Source organism: Myotis lucifugus, unplaced genomic scaffold, assembly GCF_000147115.1.
Source record: "Myotis lucifugus unplaced genomic scaffold, Myoluc2.0 scaffold_18, whole genome shotgun sequence".
NCBI classification, from domain to species: domain Eukaryota; kingdom Metazoa; phylum Chordata; class Mammalia; order Chiroptera; family Vespertilionidae; genus Myotis; species Myotis lucifugus.
Genome location: NW_005871066.1, coordinates 286227 through 310640, shown reverse-complemented (window position 1 = coordinate 310640; position 24414 = coordinate 286227). Strand labels below are relative to the sequence as shown.

The 24414-nt window shown below is 47.7% G+C and overlaps 1 protein-coding gene across 4 annotated transcripts in view; it reads right to left on the bottom strand.

Moving 5' to 3' along the window:
• Positions 1 to 24414, bottom strand: part of IMMP2L (inner mitochondrial membrane peptidase subunit 2) — a 462659-nt gene that overhangs the window by 311404 nt on the left and 126841 nt on the right. Inside the window, exon 5 of one of the 4 annotated variants that reach the window (XM_023751028.1) lies at positions 19618 to 19844. The exons of 2 other annotated variants lie outside the window; for them this stretch is intronic. In XM_023751028.1, coding sequence (XP_023606796.1) covers positions 19817 to 19844 — 28 coding nt within the window. In that variant the 3' untranslated portion in view covers positions 19618 to 19816. Of the gene's footprint in view, positions 1 to 19617; positions 19845 to 24414 lie in introns of those variants that run through there. One more of the 4 variants, XM_023751029.1, reaches the window with a different exon arrangement.

The following is a 24414-nucleotide window of genomic DNA, read 5'->3' as shown; positions in this document are numbered from 1 at the left end:
GGCACTGTCCTCTAGTCAGTATTCCCCACACTTGGATGAAACACTAACATTTGGGGGGAAAATATTCTCTATCTATATGCTGCTTCCGACCAGAAAACCACTCCCACACGCGCGCTGTAACTGTTTTCTATCATTCAGAGCCGCGGTGACCAAGGACTGTTTCTAGAAATGAATGCTTTCAATTTCCTTCTGGTTTTCAGATCTTCAATAGCTGTAACGTTCTTGACATTTAAAACAATAATCCAGGCAAAATGAAACGAAAGCATTGAAATGTATACAATACGCAGCATGTTCTTTCTCTGGAAAAGAAGAATTGTTTTCATTTGAAACAAAAGATTTAGTCGCTTGATTTAGAAAATATCCTAGGAAGCTCACAGAGCAAATCTCCTGCTCTTTTTCCTTCTATTAAAATACCAGGCGAAGCTTCTTGAACCTGAAAACGTGCATTTACCAAAGTTACGGAGTCGCAGGCGGAATATCAAACTTTGTTTTCCCTTTAAACCAAACAGATTTAAGATACCACATCTGACACTGAGGCGCGTGCGAACCACAATCCACTTTATAAATTGGAAAAAGAAGGTCTGAATCTACTCTTCGGTATTTCCCAAAATCACCACTTTCGTAACCGCAGCATTGAGACGTGAGAAAGGAACGCAGGGTCACTCCCAAGGCTCCAGGCTGCGAGGGCGGCCCTGGGACGCACCTGGCTTCACCGCACGGCACGGGAGGATGGACATTCTCTTCTCACTCCCTTTGGAGACCAACTCCGAATGGATCCGGTACATCAAGGACACGCCCCTCGGAAGGCGGAGGCAGGTGGTAAACTGCTCCACCCACCTGGGCAGAGAGGCGGCCTCCTTCAGAAGACACTGCGCCTCCTTCCCACCAAAGACGCTCTCTGCGTGTCCGGCTCCCAGAGACCCGCTGCCAGGAGTGCATGTGTTCCTTCAATTGAGAGGAGTGCGTCTCCACATCGCGGGAGAAGGTGAGCTCCAGGCCCCAAAGGGATGCGTGTTGGCTCTGGCATCGCTCGCGCTCGGCCCTGAATGGCCACAATGTGTCATCACTGTGAAGTCACGCCTCCCGAGAAAGAAGTGTCCCCAACACCTCAACTGTCTCCAAGACAGGAAACAGCGCCAGCAGCATTTGAGGTGCTTCACTAAGAAGTATCTGGGTAAAGCGACACCAGAGAGCTTTCTAGACATGAGATGAGCCCATCGTTTTTACGTCATCATCTTAAAGGCCCATCACTTACAAAGCAGACTAGACTTACAAACTTATACTCCAGACAAATACCAAGACACGCTTTTCCTTTAAGGTGTTTATTTGATGACGGTCATCGAACAACCCACCCAGAAAGCAACACAACGCGTCCTCAGCTTCTCTACAGGAAAAAGGCACTAAGACTTCATCTGGTTGACGCTGTTTGGCGGGGAGCTCCTAACCCCACTGGAAGCTGCCTTTCTCCTGCTGCAGAAGAATAATATGAAACAGTGCAGCTTCTCTACCCACGGTGGTTCTTCAGTGACTTTGTTTCAACTGGAAATTAATCCGAAGCCTGTCGCTCTGTAGGACAGACTGATCCAGGTCGCCCGTTACTAAATTAAACGTTTTTCCGCTTCCACTGTATCTCATTAACCAGCGCTGCGAGTTTAAATAAGCCAGCGCCTCCGTTCGCAGCCACCCAGTTTGTGAGTGTTTACAGCAACCTAATTTGGCCCATAAGGACTCGGGCGGCGTTGGTTTTATATTACACTGAAGCATTAATTTTTCATATAATTGCATTCTTTCGCCCAACAAAAGCTAGTTCAGTAGGGACTCTACTCGAGTGATTCTTCAATTAGTGCACGAGGCGAATTCTTTTCAGACTTTGCACCTTCTCCCTGCCCTGCTGACTCATTTCTCTATAAATTAAAAACTCATTATGGGCTTATTTAAACCAGCTTATTTGCTTAAACAACACAGTGAATGATCACGCTGGAGCAAAATGTACGGCCTCTGCATCTTTAAAACACCTCTTTTCCAAAGAACATTTGATTCAATAATTAAACGAGCCATGTTTGCCTAGCACAGTGATGTATGATTGCTAAACCCACAACTTTGCATGAAGGCCAATGAGGAAGTCCCTGGAACATCAATAAAAGAGGGATAACTAAGGCTTGTTCCTGTCTGCTTCCTTCTACCCCAAGTTTGCCTGAAGCAGATATAAATTCAAAATCAGTGAACATCGTCCCTCGAATGTGGGCTGATCACAAAGAAGTATACACTCTTGAGAAGGAAGGGGGTGAACTGACTGAAAACAGGAAGGTCAGAGGTACAATGTAAACCATGTCCCTGGACCAGCAGGAGGCGCTTCAGTGGATCTCAGCACCGTCTGTCTCGCTCACTCGTGTTTGTGTGCCTTCCACGGCATGACTCGGTGACAGGAGTCTCCTTAGAGTTCTGCCTTTATGGAGAAGAGTGGATGTTAAAAGTCCACTTCCCAATGCTTACCTTTATGGTCACTATCAGATACTTGAGGAAACATCATTCGTTACCTAAACTGTAATCTGCACTTGACAATATGGACACGGAGCTCCGCTGGCCCCCTGGACAGCTCCCTACAGAACAGAGGATACTGTAGGGTGGGGCGCTTCTGGACTTGACCTAAACAGACTGTGTGGACTGCAGAAGCAAAGACGACTTGATATGTGGCGGTAGCACCTCTAAGGCCTTGTGATGGTCTCTGTAAGGGTCTTTGCATAACAATAGCCTCCATACCTTGTAAGTGTATTTCCGAAGACATTTCAATCACAGTAGATTGCATTACTTTAAAACATGTATCAGAATTCTATGTAAAATATAAGAGGGCATTGTCTTCCTAAAGGACTATGCAATTGAAACAGGTATTACAAATTACAGGAATGTAAATTATATTTTTTTAAAAACATGGCAATATAGAAAACCTACCTGGTTTCCCCTGGGTATCAGTTTAATAAAAACAAGCCAGGATAAATTAATAAATCAGTAGATAAACCATAATCTCAAAATCATTATTTTTATTCATCTTGATTTCGGTGTAAACACACATGGGAGTTAAAAAACGGTGATGTCAGAAATGATAAATTTAGATATTTAGAATCAAGAGGAAAGTTCTAGAAGCCAAGAGCTGTGAATCTCAGTGGAAAACATGTCCTTCTCTAGTTAGCACTTGAGTCACAGTATAATGTAACAAGATCATGGGTCAAAAAATTCCCATTAACTTCTTAAAGTTGGCCTATTTAATAACATGACAAGGATTTAATTATGATGAATTTCTCCAGAGCCTTTGAGTCTGGGATAAGGGTGAGCGAGTCTCCTCCTCAAAGTTCCCTTCTCGAAACTCAGCACTTTGGAGGAAGAACGCTGGGTAATATTCCCCGGGCGCTCCCAGCCCCAGCACCCACACCGCCTCCCCCCGGGGCCTGACCCCAGCAGGGACACCCCCCGGGCGGCTGCTCTCTGCGCAGACTGCTGAGAGCACACTCAGGAGCTATCCTCTGGCCTTGGGTGACCCATCCACATGATTTTTTCAAAGCTGGTACCTATCGAAATACCCTTTACTGTTTGGCTAGGGCTTCCGTCAAAATTGTCAAATGTCTTGGAGACGCCAAGTGAAGAGAACTCAGGACGCTGGACGTCTCCCGAATCCCACATCCCCTGAGGACAGTTCTGACGTGTGCGTGAAGCTCTGGCACAGGCAGGCACTGGTTGCCACGGAGAACCCTCGATCCAGACTAAAGGGAACAAGGCGAGCATCGCGCAAGGAGCTACTGATTCAGGTGGTTCCGGTGGGCATTTCAGCAGAAAAACCCGAAACCAAACGAGGGGGAAAGGCCCGTAAATGCCTGCGGCCATCGGGGAGGCTGCCCTGCAGCCCGATGCCGGGGACACGGGGCGTGGCAGCACCTCTCCCGCCCCAGACTCTTCCCCAAGGAGCAGCTGCCCCAGGTCACGGCACACATGGGTCAGGGCACATCTCTGCGCCCACTGCTGGGCATCGTGGTTCTTAGAACAACGTCCGGTCCTTAGTCACCTGGGTCTCCCAGACAGCAAGCGAAGGGCGAGCTGTTTCCAGCGGGTTTATGTCCAGGTCCCTGGGCGCAGTGATCACCTCGATGAGCCCCGGGAGCTGTGGGACAATTAGCACTAACCTAGGACGACGGACATTTCCAAAAGGAGGCTCATTTGTGCAGAAAACAATTTAAGGCGATTCATTTCCACACGGCCCAGCCTCAGCCAGCTTCCCACATAAATCCCCGTGAGCACATTCTCTCCCCAACTGTCCCGGATCGGAGACCGGGCTGCCTTACCGAGAGCTTCTTCCCGTTGGAAATAGATTTTATTAAATGCTCTTCTCCCAAGCCTGGCTGCACTTTCGTGAGCAGTATATTGAACCCAGATGGAAATCTTGATTCCCAGGGAAAGCTGATAAACACCATTCCATTTGATCCGAGGAGCCCTATGGAGCAGCGACACTGTGCCGAGCTCAGTGCTGATGCAGACAGAGGACCAAAGAGCACCAGAGAGCTGGGGAGGAGGGAGGAGGGGCAGGAAACATGGAGAGGGACATCGCTGGAGGCGGACTGTGAAAGGGGGCCACGGTTCTGGCAGAAGAGAATTCTGAAAAGAGACAAGATGGAGAAGGGGACCAGCCCGTGGCCTGCCCAACCAGGAGGGAGCTGGGGGTAGAGGGGGGGTGTTACATCACAAAGGACTTGTATGTCCTGGGGGGGGGGGGGCTGTGGTCAGGGAGGAGGGAGGGAGGGAGGGAGATAGGGATAGAGAGAGAGAGAGAGAGAGAGAGAGAGAGAGAGAGAATATCTGTGGTTAAGAAGAGGCTCAGCTTTCTGCTCCTATTCAGAGAAACAGAGAGGGAAGCACAGGCTTTGCAGACATGACTGGGATGAGCGCCACCTGCCCAGGAAAACATCCATCCTCTGTACAATCCAGCAGCCACTCCCACACACCGGCCCCATCAACACGCTTCCAACTGAAACACACTTCGCCCTGACTTTACTGGTTTAGTTTACTGTCTGTCTTCCTCCACGAGAGGGCTCGGGAGTGAGGGACTCTGAGCTGTATTGCTCCCACTGTATCTATGCAGGTACCTACTAAATACAAGTTGAATGAATGAAGACATGGATGGAGGCAGTAATGACTGAAATCCAGTGGTGTCATTAACAAAAGCCATGGGAACCATGGGGTCAGGGGTATCCTTTCTGAGTCATGAGGCTGTGGAGGGTCAGAAGGAGTATCGGGGCGGAGTCAGGGGACCTGGTCCCCTCCCCCCCCCACCCCCCCACCCCTGGCTCTGGCACCAGCGACGTCTGCCAGTGCACAAGCCATTTCTGTCCATCAGCTGCATTTCCCTCTGGAAAGCCGGGGCTTAACTGACTTCAGTAGGCCCGCAGTGGGATAAGGCTAAGTCTCAATTTACTAGTCACGGGCCCAGGGCTGGGTCTCCCTGCCAGATGTGTTGAGTGGCCACGGTCTTGGCGTACCACTGCCCTTGCGTACAGTGGCCAAGACCACTTACCCAGGAACATCTCTCACTGCTGCAGACATCATTCCTTTTCCAGGGATGCCTACGACAGCCGCTTCCCAGTTCCCGAATCAAACTCAGCGTGAGCGAGGTCACAGCCTCGCCCAGAGGAGAAAGCAGAGTCCCCGCCCAGGTCCTTGGTCCATCTCTCTGGCCTGCTTTCCAAGGTTCCAGAAAGCTCGCTTCTCCGAAGGCCACCCTCGCCTGATGCAGTGCCCTGCCCAGCGGTTTTCATGATGAGTGTGGTCTGAGGACCCCAATTACAAATGAATTTCCTCCCAACCCCCGGAAGTTCCTTAGTGATAACACACCTTGTTTCCATAAGCTTTGCTAAGGCCTCGCCCCGTTGTGGGGCTGATGACTCTTCCTCTTTCTCCATACAAACTCACCATCACAATAGGTCGGGCCCTACAGGGGCTATTTTCTTAGGCCCCGAAAAGAAGCCTCCTGGTTTTGATGAGAGGAATTTGAAGCAGTTTGTATGGGTTATAAAAATAACTGTGAGGTCCTTTGGAAACTGGAAGTTATTGAGACACATTCAAGGCCATGATTTCAACACGGTCTAACCTGTCGTTATTTTACATTCGCATCCCATTGGCCGGCACAGGGCTCTGGGTGTGGGGGGTGGGGAACCACACCAGCTGCTCCTGGCTGGTCCCCGAGGTCACTGCCTATGATCATAACGCAGCCTCAAAATACACAGCCACTCGGAGCCCTACAAGCCCGGAAACTCAGATGTTCTTCTTGTAATTCTCACTGACTTACGGGGCAACTTCTTAGCAAGAGCCTCTTGACCTTGAACTATCTCTTTGACCGTGATAAGGGAAATGTATTTTTTCCCTTCTCAAGCTTTCAGATTAGATTACGTGGGGTTTTTTTATATATATACTATTTTCCCTGAGATGATATTACTTATCACCCAAGGTGTTGACTGGGTTAATTAAAATATGATTCCAAGACAGACCACAAATTGAAATGCTAAACAAGGATCATTCCCCCATGTCTACGAGTTCATGAGCCACTGTGTAAAACCAGTCTCGGTTCATTCTTCATATCCTTAGGGAGCGTCTCCAAAGATACTCGGTGTTTCATCATATTTAAGCACAACAACCCAAGGGGTTGTAATTGGCACTAATGATTAATGACAAGGCCCGCTGTACTAAAACAGAGAGGAAGCAGTCACTTACACATTCGCTTTAGAAGTAGAAGGTCCTGGCCCCCCGTTTTCTCACTCATCAATGATGTTTCTCTTAGAGATTTATGCCTGTGTGTGACATATTCTCTCCCCACCCCAGCAAGTCTCTTAAAAAGCTGAGGTCCCTGGAAGATACAGGCTATCTGGATGCAACCCATCACACACCGCGCAGCCCCCGGCGGGTGCTGGGGGGCAGGCAGAGCTGGAAAGGGGGCAGCAGACGTCTAAGACTCTCCGACAAATTCCCCTATTTCACGGTCTCGCCCAGAGCAGGCTTCCAGTAATGGCTTAGCTTTGCGGAGGGAGCAATGGAGAAACACACAGGCAAGAATGTAAACTTGCTGGTTTCAAACATTCAGCCTGGACAACAAAATACACAGCATGGACACTGCACCCCTAGGGTAGAGACCCGAACAAAATGTCACATTTCTACACGGACCACGGTGGCCGGCCCCTGGCTCCTTGGAGGCATCTGCCAATCTTGTCGGTTCTTTGTTGTTTTTGGAGCAGGCAGGACAAGGCCCAGTCCCAGGTGAGGTGGCAGCACTGGGATCCCAGGGGAGAGGGGACCCCGGGCTCCGAGCCCCAGCATCGGGACAGGGCCCGGTCTGTCTGCAACCCGAGTGGAGTCTGAGTTCACAGACCCAGCCGCCATCTGGTTACGGAGCGGCAGCATGTGGGGGACGAGGGAGGCTCCCTGTAAAATCCATATCAAAGCAGCACCTGCCTTTGTCTGACTCAACTCCTTGCCACAACAAATATCAATCTTTCTCAAGTTTCGGTATTATTATATGGGCTCCTCCTGCTCAAATAGCAAATAAATAAGCATTAAGAAAAGCAATGTGTGCGGGAAAAACATTCCTAGGGGAAGACTAAACAAATGGCAAGACTTTTAAGCTAAATCCCATACGTATCACCTTGAAACACAGGCAAGTGTGCAGAATCCAGGTACCAAATACAAGAGCAAGTGCAGTTTGCGATACGGGATGGCCTCTCTCTGCAGAGACGGAGTCACTTGCTTCGCCTTGTAGTTTAAGAATAAAAAGACATTTACTGAACGTGACTGCTGCAGATCAGGGTAAGTATATACAATGGACACGGCCTTTCCTTTCTGTGCGTAGAATGGTAAATATAAATTTTGATTTCTGGTTGTACGTATTACAGCTTAATAAACAATAACCAATGTTCACATCATGAAGGACGAGGTAACAATTTCTGGAATCATCTGATCAAAACAGGGAACTGCGAGTCTACATCCAGCTAAGCCCCACCGCTTCGTGTGGAACAAGACGTGCAGCATCCAGACACACCGCACAGAAACGCTTCCCCCGGAGCCTTAACCACCGGCGCCATCACTTAGGAACGTTCCTGCAGCTCCACCGCCCGTGGCTACCGGCACCGTCTCTCAGGCCAGCGCGTCCACCCTTCCCTGCTGCTCACCCACCCACCACCTTGGCGCTGGATCCGTCCGTTCTACTTCCCAGTGAATCCTGGTCTGTCTTCTGCACCCTCCCCTCTGTCTCTTGCTCTCCCTTCTTCCCTCTGCATGTATCTCCCCCCGGAAACCACCAATTGTTTTTCTAGTGCCTGCCATGCAGCTTCCCATTAAATGGGACAAGAGGAAGCCAGCTTACCTTGCCTTAAAAACAAACAAACAAACAAACAAACTACTTCACTCAAAGAAACTGTGTCAAGCGAATGTACTGCAGCACAGACCCCATTCCCTGAAAGGTGTCGGTCCCGGCTGTCATTGTGATACACACACACCAGGGCAGCCTTGGAGACACCGCGCCCCCTGACCTGCTTCTCATCCTTCCATCATGTGCTTGAGCAGAGCGACAGAACGCGATCCCAGGACCGAAGAGTCTAAATGCGTTCCATTCCATTGCATTTGACAAGTTGAATTCTTTCATGCAGAGGTAGGCCGTCAATGATCTCCTATATTCATCCGAGTTCACGATAAAGGGAAACATTCTCTTTTTAAAAATATGAATCACAAGAGAAGAAACCGTATGCTGTTACAGGAGCAAATTCGCTGTCAAAAGGCCCCTGAAAAGGCTCACCAAATGGCACCCCACCCTTCAGAAAGCCATTTCTGAGGTGAGGAGTTTAATGGAAGTAACTTCTCCGTGATGCCTGTATCTCAATTACTTACAAACTGTACGTGTGACCTGCAAAGAACTCCATCTAATGAAACCACAAGTGTTTCTTTTCTTATTAACTTACTCATAGCGTTTCCCCTCCACCCTCTGAAAAGACATGACAATTGGATTTCACTTATGCTATGCATTTAAAAAAAAAGGCATCTCCTTACCCCTTACCTGACAAGAACAATTTTAACATCCTTAATGCACAGTTTCAGGACCTCAACCTCCTGTTACGACTGTCACATTCTCCATGGACACGCCCAGCTGGTGGAATAGCCCACCACAGGATAACCAAGCTCAAGGTCAGACTGCTCGTGACGTTAAACAAGACCAATACACGTAAGCCTGAGGCCTTCTTGTTCGCCTCCATCTACCTTCCCCTGCCCATCCAGAGGCCCTCAGCTTCCTTCCACACCAGAGTCACATGGAAGGTTATTACCGCGGAGTGCCGGGCCCCATGCTCAGAGTGCGGACGCAGCGCATCTGTGTGGGGGCTGACAACCTGCGTGTCTAAGGCCCCAGGTGTTACCGCCGTTGCTGGTCTGGGGACCACACTTTGAAAACTGTCCCAAGTGCTAGCGCCACGCAGATGCCTTCCATCACCCCGAACCTCCATCTCCACATCAGACCCAGGCACCCACTGTCCACTTGGATGTCTCGGGGGTCCTGAGTGCAAGACACCCTACACGGCATCTCTACCCAAAACCTCTCTCAGGAAGAAGCGGCACCACCACCTAGCAAGTGGCTCAAGCACAAAGCTTAGTCATTTTCTCTCTCTCTCTCTCTCTCTCTCTCCCCAAAAACATCTTTCCAACTCACCCACTTGACTTCATCTCCACCACCATCCTGACCTAGACCCGCGACATCGACATCTCACGCCTGGACCACAGCAGTAGCCTCCTAACCAGACGCCCGTCTCTACCTTAGCCTCTTTCAGCCTATTTTCCACGGCGCAGACAGAGCAGTCATTTACAAACATAAACATGGCGGGGTTAAAACTCTCCCAGAACTCTGAACGTGGTTCCCCACGGAGGCCCACAGCACGCATGGACTGGCTGGTACACGCGCCACTGCTTCTATCCCCTTTCTGCTGGGAGTTCCCCCAAAGTTACTATTCTGAGAACAAGCAGCCACGGCCAGCTTTGTGTGTGACATCACATTCCACAACGCCCACACATATGACCACTTCCTCTGCGGTATGTAAGACCGTGTTTTAAGTCGGGTAACATACCCTGTTCTCCTCTCTCTCCGCCACAGTTACTGGCTTTGGTGAGGGACAAGGCCGGGATTTCATAAAGCAGTTACCTTTTAACTGCCCCAAACTGCAACGTTCCTAGAGCCACATTGCCCATAAGCTGCAGAACATTTCCCTTGTTTTTTAATTTGGTTCACTTTGCGGATCCAGTCTAATTGAACAAATGGTAACTGCATTGTCTCCTTGCCCTTTCATGCTACTAGGAAAGAACTCCTCGTGTCCTCTCTCCTCCTCGTAGGAGCGATGTTCAAAGTGGCGACGCTGCACAAGGGACGGGGCCAATTAGGACCCCAGGTCTCAGCTGCTGGTGTTCATTCCACAAGGCAAGAGCCGTTTGTGTCAAAAGACGGCAGTAAACTCTGACACAGCAACGCGCTGAATATATTACGTTTATTGTAACTATTCTAGAAAAAACACTGTCATGGAGTAAAAGCTCACTGATTAGGAAGCCAGCCGCCAATTTAATCTGAAAGCACAAAGCTTGAGCACCGCTCACGACCCAGAGATGAGCTGCCCCTCCCAGAGGCCGGTGGGGATCGGGAACCACAGAAGGGGCAGCGCATGACAGGGGAGCAGCCGAGGTGATGGAGCCCCACATTGTCCTGGACTCGGTCATCTTGGTTTCCTCCTTTTCTCAAGCAAAGCCTGAGAGCCCGAGAACAGAAGCAGATAAAGCAAGTGGCAGAGGGAGTCCGGGCGTAAATCAAGGGCCCAGGAAAAGTGGAAAAGGACACATTTTCTAAGACGCTGGTCCAGGCATCGCTCAAGGCCACGGCTCGCTGTGGTGTCAGGCAAACTAAGTCAGAACCTGGCCGGGGAGGACCGGAGAGGTTGGCAAGGAAGGTGGCGTTCACAGGAGCTTGAAAGGCAAGTCAAGGTTCTTGGAGGACGCCCGGCGGCGTGGCTCAGGTCCGGGACGCGTGCCTTTACTGCGAGGTGGTGGCAGAGCAGAGGCGTGCACACGGGAGAAACCACGCACACCTCCAGGCCTGGAGAAGGTCGGGCACGATGCAGCCGGAGGGACGTCCTTTCGTGGCTGACCTCGTCATACCCCACGGACAAGTGCTTTCCTGGAAAATCTTGGCGATCCGCGTGTCCTGTTACACCCGGCATGTGGGGCCTATAATTCTCTTATTAAATATCATGGAAACTTTTTTAAAAAGATCTTACAGGAGCTACTTATCTGTGCTCCATGCCTGTTATTTACTCAAAACCACCCCTCCCCCTACCTGAACCCTACATGAGGAAAGGTTTGGGTTTTCTAGATAAAAAGAAGCCATGGAGAGGCACAGAAGAGGGATCAATCAGCAGACAGCTTCTGCGGGGAGGGGGAGGAGGAGGGGGAGGAAGACAGAGGGACAAAAACAGGGAGTCCTTCCCAGGTGAGCCGTGGCCAGAGCCGCCCACTGCACCTCAACGCCCTCTCTCCCATCCCCCAAAGCGCAGGGCCTCCCTGGGCCTTGACCCTGAGCCCCTCGGGTGGTGCCTACGTGGCTCTACCGAACTGAACTCGCTTAAACCTACAACAGGAGTGTGTCCGCCATCCATCTTGGTTTTGACCAGTTTATGGGACTAAGAAAGGAGGGATCGTAAAAAGGCCTGTTTATCGTTAAGCCAAGAAAAAAGGGCAAAGCAACCATTCCGACCAGCCTCAAACCCACTCCCAGAAGCCTTGGCAGCCTACACCCCAAGTGGAACTTACTCTAAAAAAGAGAGAAGTCTTGACTGGAGGGACCTCCACCAGCCTCGGGGGGGAGTCGCACAGTCCCCCATCCATCGCTGCGCTTCGGGGTGACCTGAGCTCCTGCTTGCTTGTCCCCTGGCAGGGAAGCAAGAACAGCCGCCAGCGGGGCGGGCCCTCACTCCTGAAATACCCTTTCATGGTAAAAAGCAGCAAAACACCGTGTTGGAGAGCACCCGTGGGGAGCCAGTTCTCCTGGGCACCCTGGTGGCCTCCGTGCTGCGAGCTCACTGAGCTCCAAGACAGTAATTAAGTCCCTGTTCCGCCCGCCCTCCTGCAGGCCAGATAAGCCTGGTTCTTCAGATTTTCATCACAGGGCACGTCGCTCACACCCTCTAATATATTCCGTTAGATTCCTCGGGATTCTCTCCAAAGTCTACATAATAAAGCCATGACCAGGCTGCAGGCGAAGCAGAGAACTAACTGCCGGGCCGCCTGTTCACTCGGGCTCCTGCACGCGCCCTCCCGCTGGGAATCTCCCGCACGCACCCCACCGAGCTGTGCTGTGCTGTTTACATCCACCAGTTCCCCCAGACAGGGCTGCCGAAGCTGAAATGAAAGCCTTGTTGCTGCTGTCTCTCAGAGTCCTGGGTCCCAGCGTGGTTGGGGGATGCTGACATACCGTAGATATAGTCCAAAAAAGATGTGTACACACTTTAGCAGCTGAGGGCTCAACTTTGAAAATGAAATGCATTTTAATCAACACTGCCTGCATAATTATCCAAAGTGTGGGTATCCATTTTGGGGGCTTATATCTATGCCATTAATCTGTTTCCTTGTTTGTCGATGTTGGCACAATTGAAGCACTAAGCTACCGGAGAAACAGAAGGAAAAGGCAGTGCAAACACCTTGTGCAAACACAGGGAGGAGACCCTCAGGACCTAGTCGCAGGCTCACACAGATGCCTCAGCATCTCCCAGTTTTCACACTAAAACTGGCAAGGACCGGGCCAAACGAAATTACCGATACGTGAAACAACGCACACAGATGCAAGCGATGGTAATGCGAGCGGCAGTTTCTATAAATACAATTCCTAACCAGGATTACTATTCAAAGAACTTAGCCAAGAAAACTTTTAAAAAGGCACATTTCCCTTTCACATGTAATTCTTCCCAGCCGGTACTTCAGCGGGAAGATTCGCCTGGGTCCTTCTTACCCCAGGTAAGCGCTATCTAGCAGTAAATGGGCTTTTCCATCAGTGAAAGACACCGAATGCTTTAGGCCATGAAATCGTTATGGAAATGTAACTGGCTCACACTGCAGCCCTACGGCCTGGGACATCTGTTCAACACACGCTTTTCTCTCAACACATGAAGTCTCAGGCTGCATCTGACGGTGTTGGCAGCATATTTATACCATGAGGTTCTGTCCTTCCCGAGATTAAGAGGCTTTTAAGGTGTGACCTATGTTATTGTTCGTATCACCACCTGCTCCTACAGGTTTTCACCTACAGTGATAGAGCACTCCTAACTCCATTAGGGAGTTATCTTCACCCAACGGGGCACTTAATTGTGTGTATTAATGTCTCACTTACTGAAGGTCTCCGATTCAACATCGTGAAAAATAAAGAACAAATAGGAGAACCAAAAAAGGAGGTGAAAGAGAGACCGAAAGGCAAGATACATGTCCTAACGCCTGGTGACCACATCAATGCTGCAGCCCTAGGCCTGCCCCTCGGCCTACGGCCACAGAGGTGACACACGCTGAACCAGGTAGGAGTACGGGTGGCGCCTCCACAACAGTTAGGATAATCGAGTTGGAGAGGAGTCACAGACTCCTGAGAAGCATTCTGAAAATGATATCGTATAGAAGCAAGTGAAAAGGAGAAAAAAACGCTATTATATAATTATTCATAAGAAGTCAAAATGAAGAAACAGGAGCTCTCCCACCATGTGGTGAAAACATAAAGGTACGCTACCTTTCTGCAGGGTGCACACACTCAGTGAAATACACACATGTGCGCCGTAACCCACAGGTGCTTCTCCACACAGCCACCCGGAGTCACGTGTGACAGACAACGTGGCATCAGTGTGATTCCTGCTATTAACCCCAAGCAACAATCACTAGGGTTGGATAAGGAAATGTGCACATGAACAAAAATGAACTCCAAGTGGGTCTCAGACCTGAAGGTAAAAGCTGCAGCTATGAAATTTCTGGGAGACAATGTTCATGACTTCTCAGTAGGCAAGGATTTGTTAGAAAGGATGTAATAAAACACTAAAGATAAAAGACAAATATGGACACATTGAAATTCATCGAAATTAAAACATCCACTCCTCGAAAGAAATCACGTAAAAAAAAAAAAAAAAAAGATGGAAAAGGCCAGTCACACGACGGATGGAAAGACTGACAACATATAGATCTGACAAAGGATTGGGATACAAAACTGAGTAACTCATCACTCTGTATGACAAATAAGCCTCATTAAAGTGGGCAAAGAAATAACCTGAGCAGACAATTCACAAAGATGTGAGAGTGACCAGCATGTGCTTGAAAAGAAGCTCAGCATCCTAATTTACCAGGAAAACAAGAATTAAAACCACAGGGAGATACCAGTGCACGCCATGGGAGTGGCTCGGATTAACACGGACAATACCACACATGCACAGGCCTGCCTGAGTCCCATCCACATCACTCGGTGGACGGCAAGCACATGCAGAGATGCTGCACACCGCCAGCCAGGAAGGAAACACGCTAAAACCAAAATGAGGTATATACACAACTAGCAGAGTGGCTACCACGGAAAGCCGTGGCCACGCCGCATGCTGACCAGGACGCGGAGAAACGGGATGACCCATGGGTTGCTGGAGGCGTGTAAAATGGTACCAGCACTCTGAAAGTGAAAACAAACAGCTTCACATGCATTACTGGGCGGTTAGCAGAGGGAAATGAAAACTGCTATGCACAAAGGGGTGTGTCCGGTAGTTCAGTCATTTTTGCAATAGGCAGAAAGATGGAAACGCTCTGAATGTCTCTCAATGGGCACATGGGCACACTGACTGAGCCACGTCATATCACGCAGCAGAGAAAGGGAAAGATGTACTGAGACAGGCAACCAGCACACCGAGGCGTATGCAGGGCATTCGGCTGGGTTTTTAAAAAGAGCCTATTTCAAGAGCTTATGCACTCTAGGAGTCTGTTTCTATAATATTCTTGAAATGACGGAGCTGGAGAACAGATTAGCTGTTTCCTGGGTTTCACAGAGGGCGCAGGACCAGGTGGGGGGAGAAGAGGTCTGGCTGTGACAGCAAAGGGCGACATGAAGACTCTTTGTGGCGATGGCAGCTCCGCATCCCGCCGGCGGTGCCAGCTCCACGACTCTCCACCTGGGACCGACTCCACAGGACAATGTGCACAGAAATCGCTGTGTGTGAAGCTGGTGACGTCGGATAAAGGATGTGGACTGCACCCGTGTCGACTTCCTGGTTTTGACATTGTACTAAAGTTATCGACACGTTACCATTGGGGAGAACTGGGTGAAGAGACAAAGGAACTCCCTGTGAATATTTTGCAACCTAAGACTCTGTAATTACTTCAAAATAAAAATCTAAAAAGAAAATACTGGCAATACCAAGAGTTATCAAGCATGTGGAGGGACTTCTTACTGGTGAGAGTGTGAAAGGACAATCATAAAGTAATTTGGCCCGTTTTTTATAATAATAAATATATATTTATCATAAAACCCAGGAAGTCCATTCCTAGGTGTTTACCCAAGAGAAATAAAAACGTGTCACTACAAAGACTTGTGCATAAATATTCACACCAGTTCCATCCATCCTGGCGAGAACTGGAAACAACCCAGGCGTCTATTGGCAGATGGGTGGATGGACAAATCATGGGAGCCACGGTCAGTGAACAGCTGCATCATCATAAAAAGCGGCAACCTAATGATTCAAGCAGCAGTATGAATGAATTGCAAAAACGCACTGATCACAGGAAGCCAGAATCGACGAGTACATATACATGATTCCATTTATAAAAAGCCTCGTGCAGGAAAAACTCACTCACTGTGACAGGGAGATCAGTGGTCCTCCAGTCAGGGGGTATGGGGGGGAGGGGGTGAGGAGGGAACAGGGTGGGAAGGGAGACAGGGACCATCTTGGAATGATGGAACTGTTCCATATATTGAGTGTGATGCTGGTTACAGGAATGTGTAAATTTGTCCAACCTCAGTAAACTATCCACGTAAAATTATTTATTTATTGTATGCATGCTATAGCTAATCAAGTTGATGTCTGTGAAATGTGGTACATGCTCAGGACAGAACGCCAACTAGTGAATGGAGGTGATGAATTTGACAGACAACGTGGCAACGTGGAAGGAAGGCGAAGGACCGATGAGACTGACAGCACGACCTCTGGGTATGCCCAGAGAGGTAGCTTCAAGGAGGGGTGAAGGGTGGGGGCGCTAGAGCCGACTGCCCAGGTCAGGTCCAGGCTCCACGCCTGCGTCATGTGCCCTCAGGCAAGTTACTCAACGTGACAGCAGGCAGCAACGCCCACCTCACAGGGCTGTTGTGAGGGGTGCATAAATTAATGTTGGAAAAAGCTTAAAACAGTATCTGGGAAGTGAAAAAGGCTACATAAGTGTTGATAAAACAACAAATAAAATAAAACAAAGAAAGCAGTGTAACGCTTTTTCAAGAATACGCGTAATTCTGACTCAGCTGATGGACAGCCAATTGCAGGGATCTCTACTGAATGCTGCACATCCATACGTGACAGAGGGAGAGCAATGCAGATGGGAGACGAGAGTGGTCACTAATCTACAACAGAGGGGCTCACACTGACAAGAGTGGGAGTCTGCCGGAGCCAACAGACCCTGTGCCCTGGACGTCAGAAAGGGAGAAGGTACAGTCAAAAGGCAGAGCTATCTAGACAGTCCACAGCTGATTCAAGAAGCAACCCAGAGACTTGACTATTTTTCCCAAATTACCAGAATCATAAATGACAGCTGTGAAATGAGGACAGTGAGACATAAGAAAGAGGAAGAGAAACAAAGGCCAAGGCGGAGCAACAGGCTAGTGTATTGTTAAAAGTACACACACACACACACACACACACACACACCAGCTCTCCACTGAAACGGCACCTCCCTGAAAAAGCCTTCCTGTGCTACCCACCTCCCCACCACCCTCACTACTGAGCAGGTAGCACTACCCATTATTCCCATTCCTCACTCACTATTGAGTTTTGTCCTCTGACTTCCCAAACCCAGTCCCAAGTTACATAAGAACAGGGTCTCATCGCCTTGTTCATTATTGTAAGCCCAGCACTTAGAATAGTGCTTGGCACACAGCAGAGCCTTAATCAGTATTTGCTAATAAATAAATGTAGGAAGTCTAGCATGAATAACCACAAGTGTAGTAATAACACAAACAATACCTAGATACAGCACTCCTTTAAGAAATCTACATACATACACACACGCGCACACACACACACACACACACACGCATGCAGTCCTGACAATAACCGGAGAGGGTGTCCGCACTGTCCTCACTTTGTAAATGAGGAAACTGAGGCACAGACTGGTTACATCCCCAACCGAGGTTATGCATCTCACTAACTGGCAGAGCAGGAAATCAGGCCCAGGCTGTCGCTATGCTTAATCATCACACTAAAAAAGTAGTGAAATAAAGAACTTTCTCTCCGGCCTCTCTGAGGGGAATGTGACAGGTGCCAAGGTCTTTAGTACTGAGCACCTGTATTTGATTACCTCTAACATCAGTCCCAATGAAAACTATTGCTATATCAGAAAGAGGGATGACATGGGATAGATTTTAAGGAGAATTTTCTCAATATGACTCATGTGCAGGGTGATGACCGGGGCTACAACATTCCTAACTTTACACTCAACTCCAGTGACCGCACCCCAATCCAGCACTCAACATTTTCTTCTCAAACTCAACTGTATTTCTACCAGCCTTAAGGCAGCTCATCATGCTGCCTTCTTTGTCTCCTCCACTGAAATTTTAGAAAGCAAAAAATGGCCTTTATAAATATCATTTGGAAATTTGAAACTCATAGATATGAAGACAGCTTTTTAAAACCCAATCGTGTTTCTAAGTGTAGAGTTTCCACTTGTGATGGCCTTGGCCTGCCCCACTGAGAGTGTTCCTTTTTTGCCCGCTCTAAGGAGACTATACAAATCGGACAAATTAAAACATTTACTGTGTACAAATCATTTCATCGATATGTCAACTAGTGAGTTTTAGCAACTCTTGAAGTATGAATATATTCTCAGTCCTTCCTTCAAGAGAAAATCACTTAAAAGTCAAAGCAATGAAGCTTTGGCTGAATAAATTAGAAAGCTCAGCCTTATGAAGCAAAATTTCTCTGTACTTACATATACTCACTGTCTAGAGGCTGCCAATCTCAATTATGGATGTTTCAATACTTCTCCTTATCCCCAGGAAAGGGCTCAGGATTCCAACTTCATGACCACAACTAAGCAAGGTTAGGGTATCTTGCATTGTATTCTGTGAATCCACCTCAATTTGGGGAAGAATTTATGGTTGATTCTCTTGCTTTATTTTGTTTTGTTTGGGGAACTACCCCTGATCCACTGGTCAGAAATAATAATGGCAAACAAGATAATGTTTCAGAACTGAGTAGACAGTTTTGAATATTAAGCTTCCCAAAGACATGGAATTCTCCATTTCTACGAACATCTTTTAAAAGGGAAACACACAAATCAATCTCAGCCCCTTTACTGGGGTGCTTCCGGGATTTCATAAATGCCTTTTTGAGACACCTCATCATTCCTGGGCAATGAAAGGAAAAGGCGTGGTGGCAGGAAAGGAGCTGAGGGAACAGCTAGTAAAACCATCCCCCACCCCAAAAAGACCTTCAGTCTGAAAAGAGCAAATTCCTCTCCTGGTCACTAACACTCAGCTCTACAGGCAAGAGCACACACCAAGTTCATCTTCTACATTAATGGGAAGTGTATGCGTCAGAAAGAGAAGGGACTCCCACATACTACCAGCTTCATACACTGGAAGGAATTGCAGAGACTGATCATTCGCAAACCAAGAAAGGCCTTTGGGCAACTCTTCCGCCTTAAAAGGTTTAGGGGTCCAAGCGGGTCTGGATTATGATCGTGCACTAAGCTAATGGGAGGCTGAAGATACTGTTAACAGAGACGCTCTCCTGAAACGCTAGCATTGCCACTGCGGCGGAGTGATGAGAAGTCAGTGTCCACGGGACACGCGCACTCACGTTCCTACAGGAGAGGATCCCACACCAATGGAGCAGCCGCCTCCAAAGCAGCAAGTCCCCGGTGGGGGCAGCACAGAGGAGAGCAGCAGTCAACAGCGTGCCCCGCGCGGAAGGGGAGTGAATACCCAAAGAACAAACATTTTTAGGTTTTTTTAAACATCTGTTGATTTTGCTGAGAGCTCTATCATAAATGTTACTATTTTAAAAAATACTTATTTTAATAGATTTATCATTACTCTCAAGTCAGTGAGTCCTGTGTTTTAGTTCTATTTTTTCTCACTTAGTCCTCAAGTTCATGCAAAACATGTCCATATCCGCAACATTCCAGTTCTATCTCACAGCAGGTCAAATATAGGAGGTCCCAGAGTAATACCCATGTGCCAAAATTACACATGCTATATATGATATACAAACTCTACTTCCATATGAAAGTGTAATATATTATAACATAATTATCTATACAATATTTGCTAATTAATTCAGAAAATGATTTCAAGTCTCTAAGTTCCCATGTGTTTAATCACACCCATGATTTACACCGCTCATCTTCATTCTTGGACGGGATTCTCGTTCTCACTTATAACCGCTTCCTGTATGTTCTCACCACATTTGTAACTTCCTTGGGAAACCCGGAGCAGTACACCTCATTCTGGTATCACAGTTCCTGGCAGTGCTTCTAGCTGCTGGATTGAAGTCTAGGAATAAGACAAAAATGGGATCATCCTGCCAAATAAAAAACAGCACAATCAACCAAAATCAGGCCTGCTATGCAGAGAATCCAGAATAAATATCTAGACGGCAAGTGAGCACTTTATGCAACACTACCCTTTAGGAAATGGAGATGCAGATTCCGTTGTTTACAAAGGTGGCACAATTGCATTGATGAGCTTCAGTCAGGCTTCTGAGGTCTATCTCTGTTCCCGCATCTCCGTTCCTTCTCTTTCCAGCCCAGTGTGCTCACTGTCTACACACCATACGCTCACATCAGCGACTACAGAGGAAGGAACTCCACATCGAGATGCAGATGCACAACCTAGACACCCAAGGTCCCACTCCACAGAGGTACTGTGACAAAATGACGCCCTCTGAAAACATTACAGTGTATTTCATGAAAATCTATCTGAGAAAGTTTCGTTTCATACAAGTGCAAACGGAAATGGCAGTGAATCTTATTGGAGGTGTCAGAGTGGAGGGGAGAGAGGAGGAGGCAGGCCGGAAGGACGATGCAGTTAAGGAAAATTACTGAAACTTTCCATCACAATGTGATGCTTTGAGTGAGCATTTCCATCCGTACATAAAGAGCCACGATCTTTTCCAGGCAGAAAAATAGTATAAAATTGTTAACACGAGTGAACTCCTGCCATCTTAAAACATCTGGCTTTTTTTTGGACAATGCTACTTTAAATGGTATCATCATATAAAAGAATGACATTTACATGGAATGAATGAAGAAAGGTACCTCTGTGACAAACGTTGAAATATAACATTGTAATGAAAAAAGTCTCAGGAGAAATTTTGGGGAGAAAAAGAGAGAGTCTTCAATAACAACTTACTGTAGCCTGGATTCGTAAGAATATCCTTTAGTTTTGCAAACTGCCTCCAATTTGCTGAGAACCACTGGTGTTTGCCAGCTTAAAATAAGCAAAGATTACACATGTACCATGTGCCATCTTAAATAAGGAACAAGGGGGAAAACAAGTACAATATGGTATTTAAACAGCTGTGTGAAGACACTGGTTGAAACAAGATTCATTTTTCAGCTGCGCTTGCTATGTTTCATTTTGCCAAATATAAACTAATGCGACGTTAAATTAACCACTGATTTGTAGACGAAAGCAGAGACCCCCCACCTGCAAATAATCCAATAAACACAACCATTTTTCAAATGCCAGTGAAGTTGTCATAATTTGAGGCTGAAATTGTGGACAAGAAAGAAAAACTGCAGAAATGATTTCGTTGCTCTAGTGGGTGGGCAAAATGCAACTGCTTTCATTACACGCAGTTTTATTTGAGTGAGCTGACAGATGAACAGCAAATAATACATCTGTAAAGACTCTAGGAAGAATTTTACAGCAGGCAATTAGTGAAGGTTATTGCAGAAACTCAATCTTCTAGAAATAAACAAAAATTTTAAATGTTACGCAGTAAATGAGCTTGAACCAGTTATCAAAATCAAAGAAAACAGAGTGTATGTTCAAAATAATTTTACACCCACAGGTCCACAAGGCGCCATGTAGTTTATTAGAAAAGGTCGTTTGCTCTGTGGTATCTCACGGACCAAGAATTGCTACTTATTCACATAGACTCCCTCAGTCTCCTCTTCCCATTTTGTTAGACGATTTTATATCCCCATAAATTAAATAAAGCATTGTAGCACCAGTAAAATATGTACCTAAGCAAATATATTTAAAAGACAGTAACTATTCATTTTCAGGGCCATTGTGATATATAAATCTATTTAGAGCAGGGGTCCTTTAAGTGGGGTCCATATACCCCTCATCTACCAAAGACTTCAATAGAGATTTCAGTGCGGGTGGAAAAGACATCACATGCTTATTTTCACTAACATCTGTTTAAATTTCCCTTAATTAGAAGAGGTGAGGTGGACATGGGGGGGGGGATGACATCTGTAAGTCTCAACAATAAAAAAATATCAACAACCACAAAAAAAGGAATGGAGACAATAAATGACAGCAGTGACCGCACCTGTGACCAGTAGGAAACACAGAGACTTGGAAATGTTGTTGTACTCATCACTAACTCCAAAATTACTGCACTTATTAGTAACAACACATGTTACTATATTGACAATTTTCCGGTACTTTAATTGCTAGAATTCCATTTCACCTGCTTCCTTTATAATTCCAGGCGATCAATTCCGGGCACTCGACAGCGTTGTGTAACTGGACCCACAGACTGCACGAGACCACAGAAGGAGTCCATGCACCGGAAACTGAGGTGCCTCCGACTTTCTAATCCAGCAGTTAAAGGGGGAAAGGTAGGGAGACAAGACCTTCTGGAGCTTAATGTATTTTGCATTCGCATCTTGTTTAGTTTTGCTTTATTTTTTAATTCTGGGAGAACAATTATCCTAGCTGAATGCAATCAAATAAATATTGCTTACTCACACATCGTCTTCACCCATCCATTACTGGTTCTAAGACATTTTCTTCGCTTTAAAAAAAAATGTTTATCCTTTCCCAGCCGGTGTGGCTAAGTGGTTGAGCATCGAACTATGAACCAGGAGGTCACAGTTTGATTCCCGGTCAGGGCATACGCCCGGGATGCAGGATCGATCCCCAGTGTAGGACGTGCAGGAGGCAGCCAATCAACGATTATCTCTCATACTTGACATTTTTCTCTCTCCCTCTCCCTTCCTTTCTGAAATCAATAAAAATATTTAAAAATAAGTAAATAAAATGTTTATCCCTACTTACCATTTCAAAAAATACCTTCGCCATGTACTAGACTGTGATAGACCTTGCACAGCCCTGGCAGTAGAGTCCACTGCTTTCTCTGCCCAGGCGAATGTCAACATACCCTCGTCATCCTGGCTAATCGCTACGGGGGTGGGGGTGGGGGTGGGGGTGGGATTTGCAAAATCAGTAACTGTATGCTGAAGGCCAGAGACCAGGAGGCCTGGCTCTGCTGAAAAGCTCACATCAGGAACAGTGGTCGCAAGGGGAATCGCAACTTGATTAAATTTGCAATAATACATCATCGTTTCCAAGGCCATTCTCCTTTGTACAAGTCAAAACGTTGAGTAAAATGAGAATGTGATAAAAAAAAAAAAAGCACCACTTTTGGACCTCAAGTCCTTGCTGGCGGCTCCTGAGATGCCTTCTCACACGCTGCACCAGCCCTTTGGCCTCGATGTGAGGCACTAAAGGTCTTCTGCAAGGGGAGCCTGCAGGAGCTGAGACACCCATCACCAGGTGGAGCCTCAGCCAGTGAGATGCCCTCAGGCTAGGGAGGGAGGAGGAGGGGCCTTCACCCTCTCACCACCAGAGTCTCATTTCCACCAAGAAAGGTCGTGTTGTGCATCTCCCGAGTGACTGGCATCAGCTCAGGCCACGTCTAGGAACACTCAGGCGAGCTGAGAGCTTCCCTTTCCACTGGGTAAACGACTGCGATCCCACCAGGAGAATGTGAAGACTTTTCAGTATTTGTAGCAATAGCGATGGCTTCCCCTCAAGGGGACCCAGCTCTCCCTCTTCACTGAAGGGCTCTGGGCTTGGGATCAGGCTCCGTCCAGACACTCAGTGACCAGCCAGGGTGCTCCGTGATGGTGAATGAAATCGGGTTCCTACCTTAACAATTGTTTAGCCGCCACCACTGATGACAATCACACAATTCCGATGGTCACTCTGGCTCTTCTGCCCCTCACAGTAACTGACCACCTTGCCCCTGGCAGGTACACCTAGACCCCGAGCCTCCAGGTCCCCATGAAGCCACTGACACCAGAGGGCCCATTTCAGCAGCGTCACCTCACACCACCTCCCAGGGCATCAGAACATGGTCGTCCCAGAATTTCCCAGAATATCAGCACCCCTTTCACCAGCATGTGTCTCTGCGAGGGAGGTATTTGTGGGTCCCGATGCTACTCCAACACTCCCGTCTCCGGAGATCTCCCCCCAGCAAGGCGGAGGCCAGCCCAGGGCCCTCGAGCTGGGGGGCGGGGGAATTATCCTCCTCAGACACGGGAGCGGGGCTGGTTCCACAATAAAACACGGGGAAGGGGCGTGCAAATGAAGCACAGAGAAAAGCAAGCTTCCAAGTCCTTCGATTCATCAGAGTTCACATCATGTATTCATCACAATCCTCAGGATCCCATGTCTACCAATCAATCCTTGCCTTTCACGTCAACAAGCTCAGGAGGCTATGCCTTCCACTGAAGCTGTGCTTCCCTCTCTCAGGGTCAAAGCTGGTCTCCTTTCAGCTCCCTCAGCGCTGCCACAATCAAGGACGGGACACCCGGGGCCCCTCAGGGCTCTGTCTCCCCGACCACCCTTGAGCAAAGCCCTGAACTCATCACCTCCTCCCTCAGATCCTCTACCCGTGGTCGTCGGCAAACTGGGGCTGCGGCTCACGAGCGGCTCTTTGGCTCCTTGAATGTGGCTTTTCCTAAGCCTTAGGAGTACCCTAATTAAGTTAATAACAATGTACCTACCTATATAGTTTAAGTTTAAAAAATTTGGCTCTCAAAAGAAATTTCAAGTGTTGTAACTGTTGATATTTGGCTCTGTTGACTAATGAGTTTGCCGACCACTGCTCTATGCAGTCAAAGGCGTCC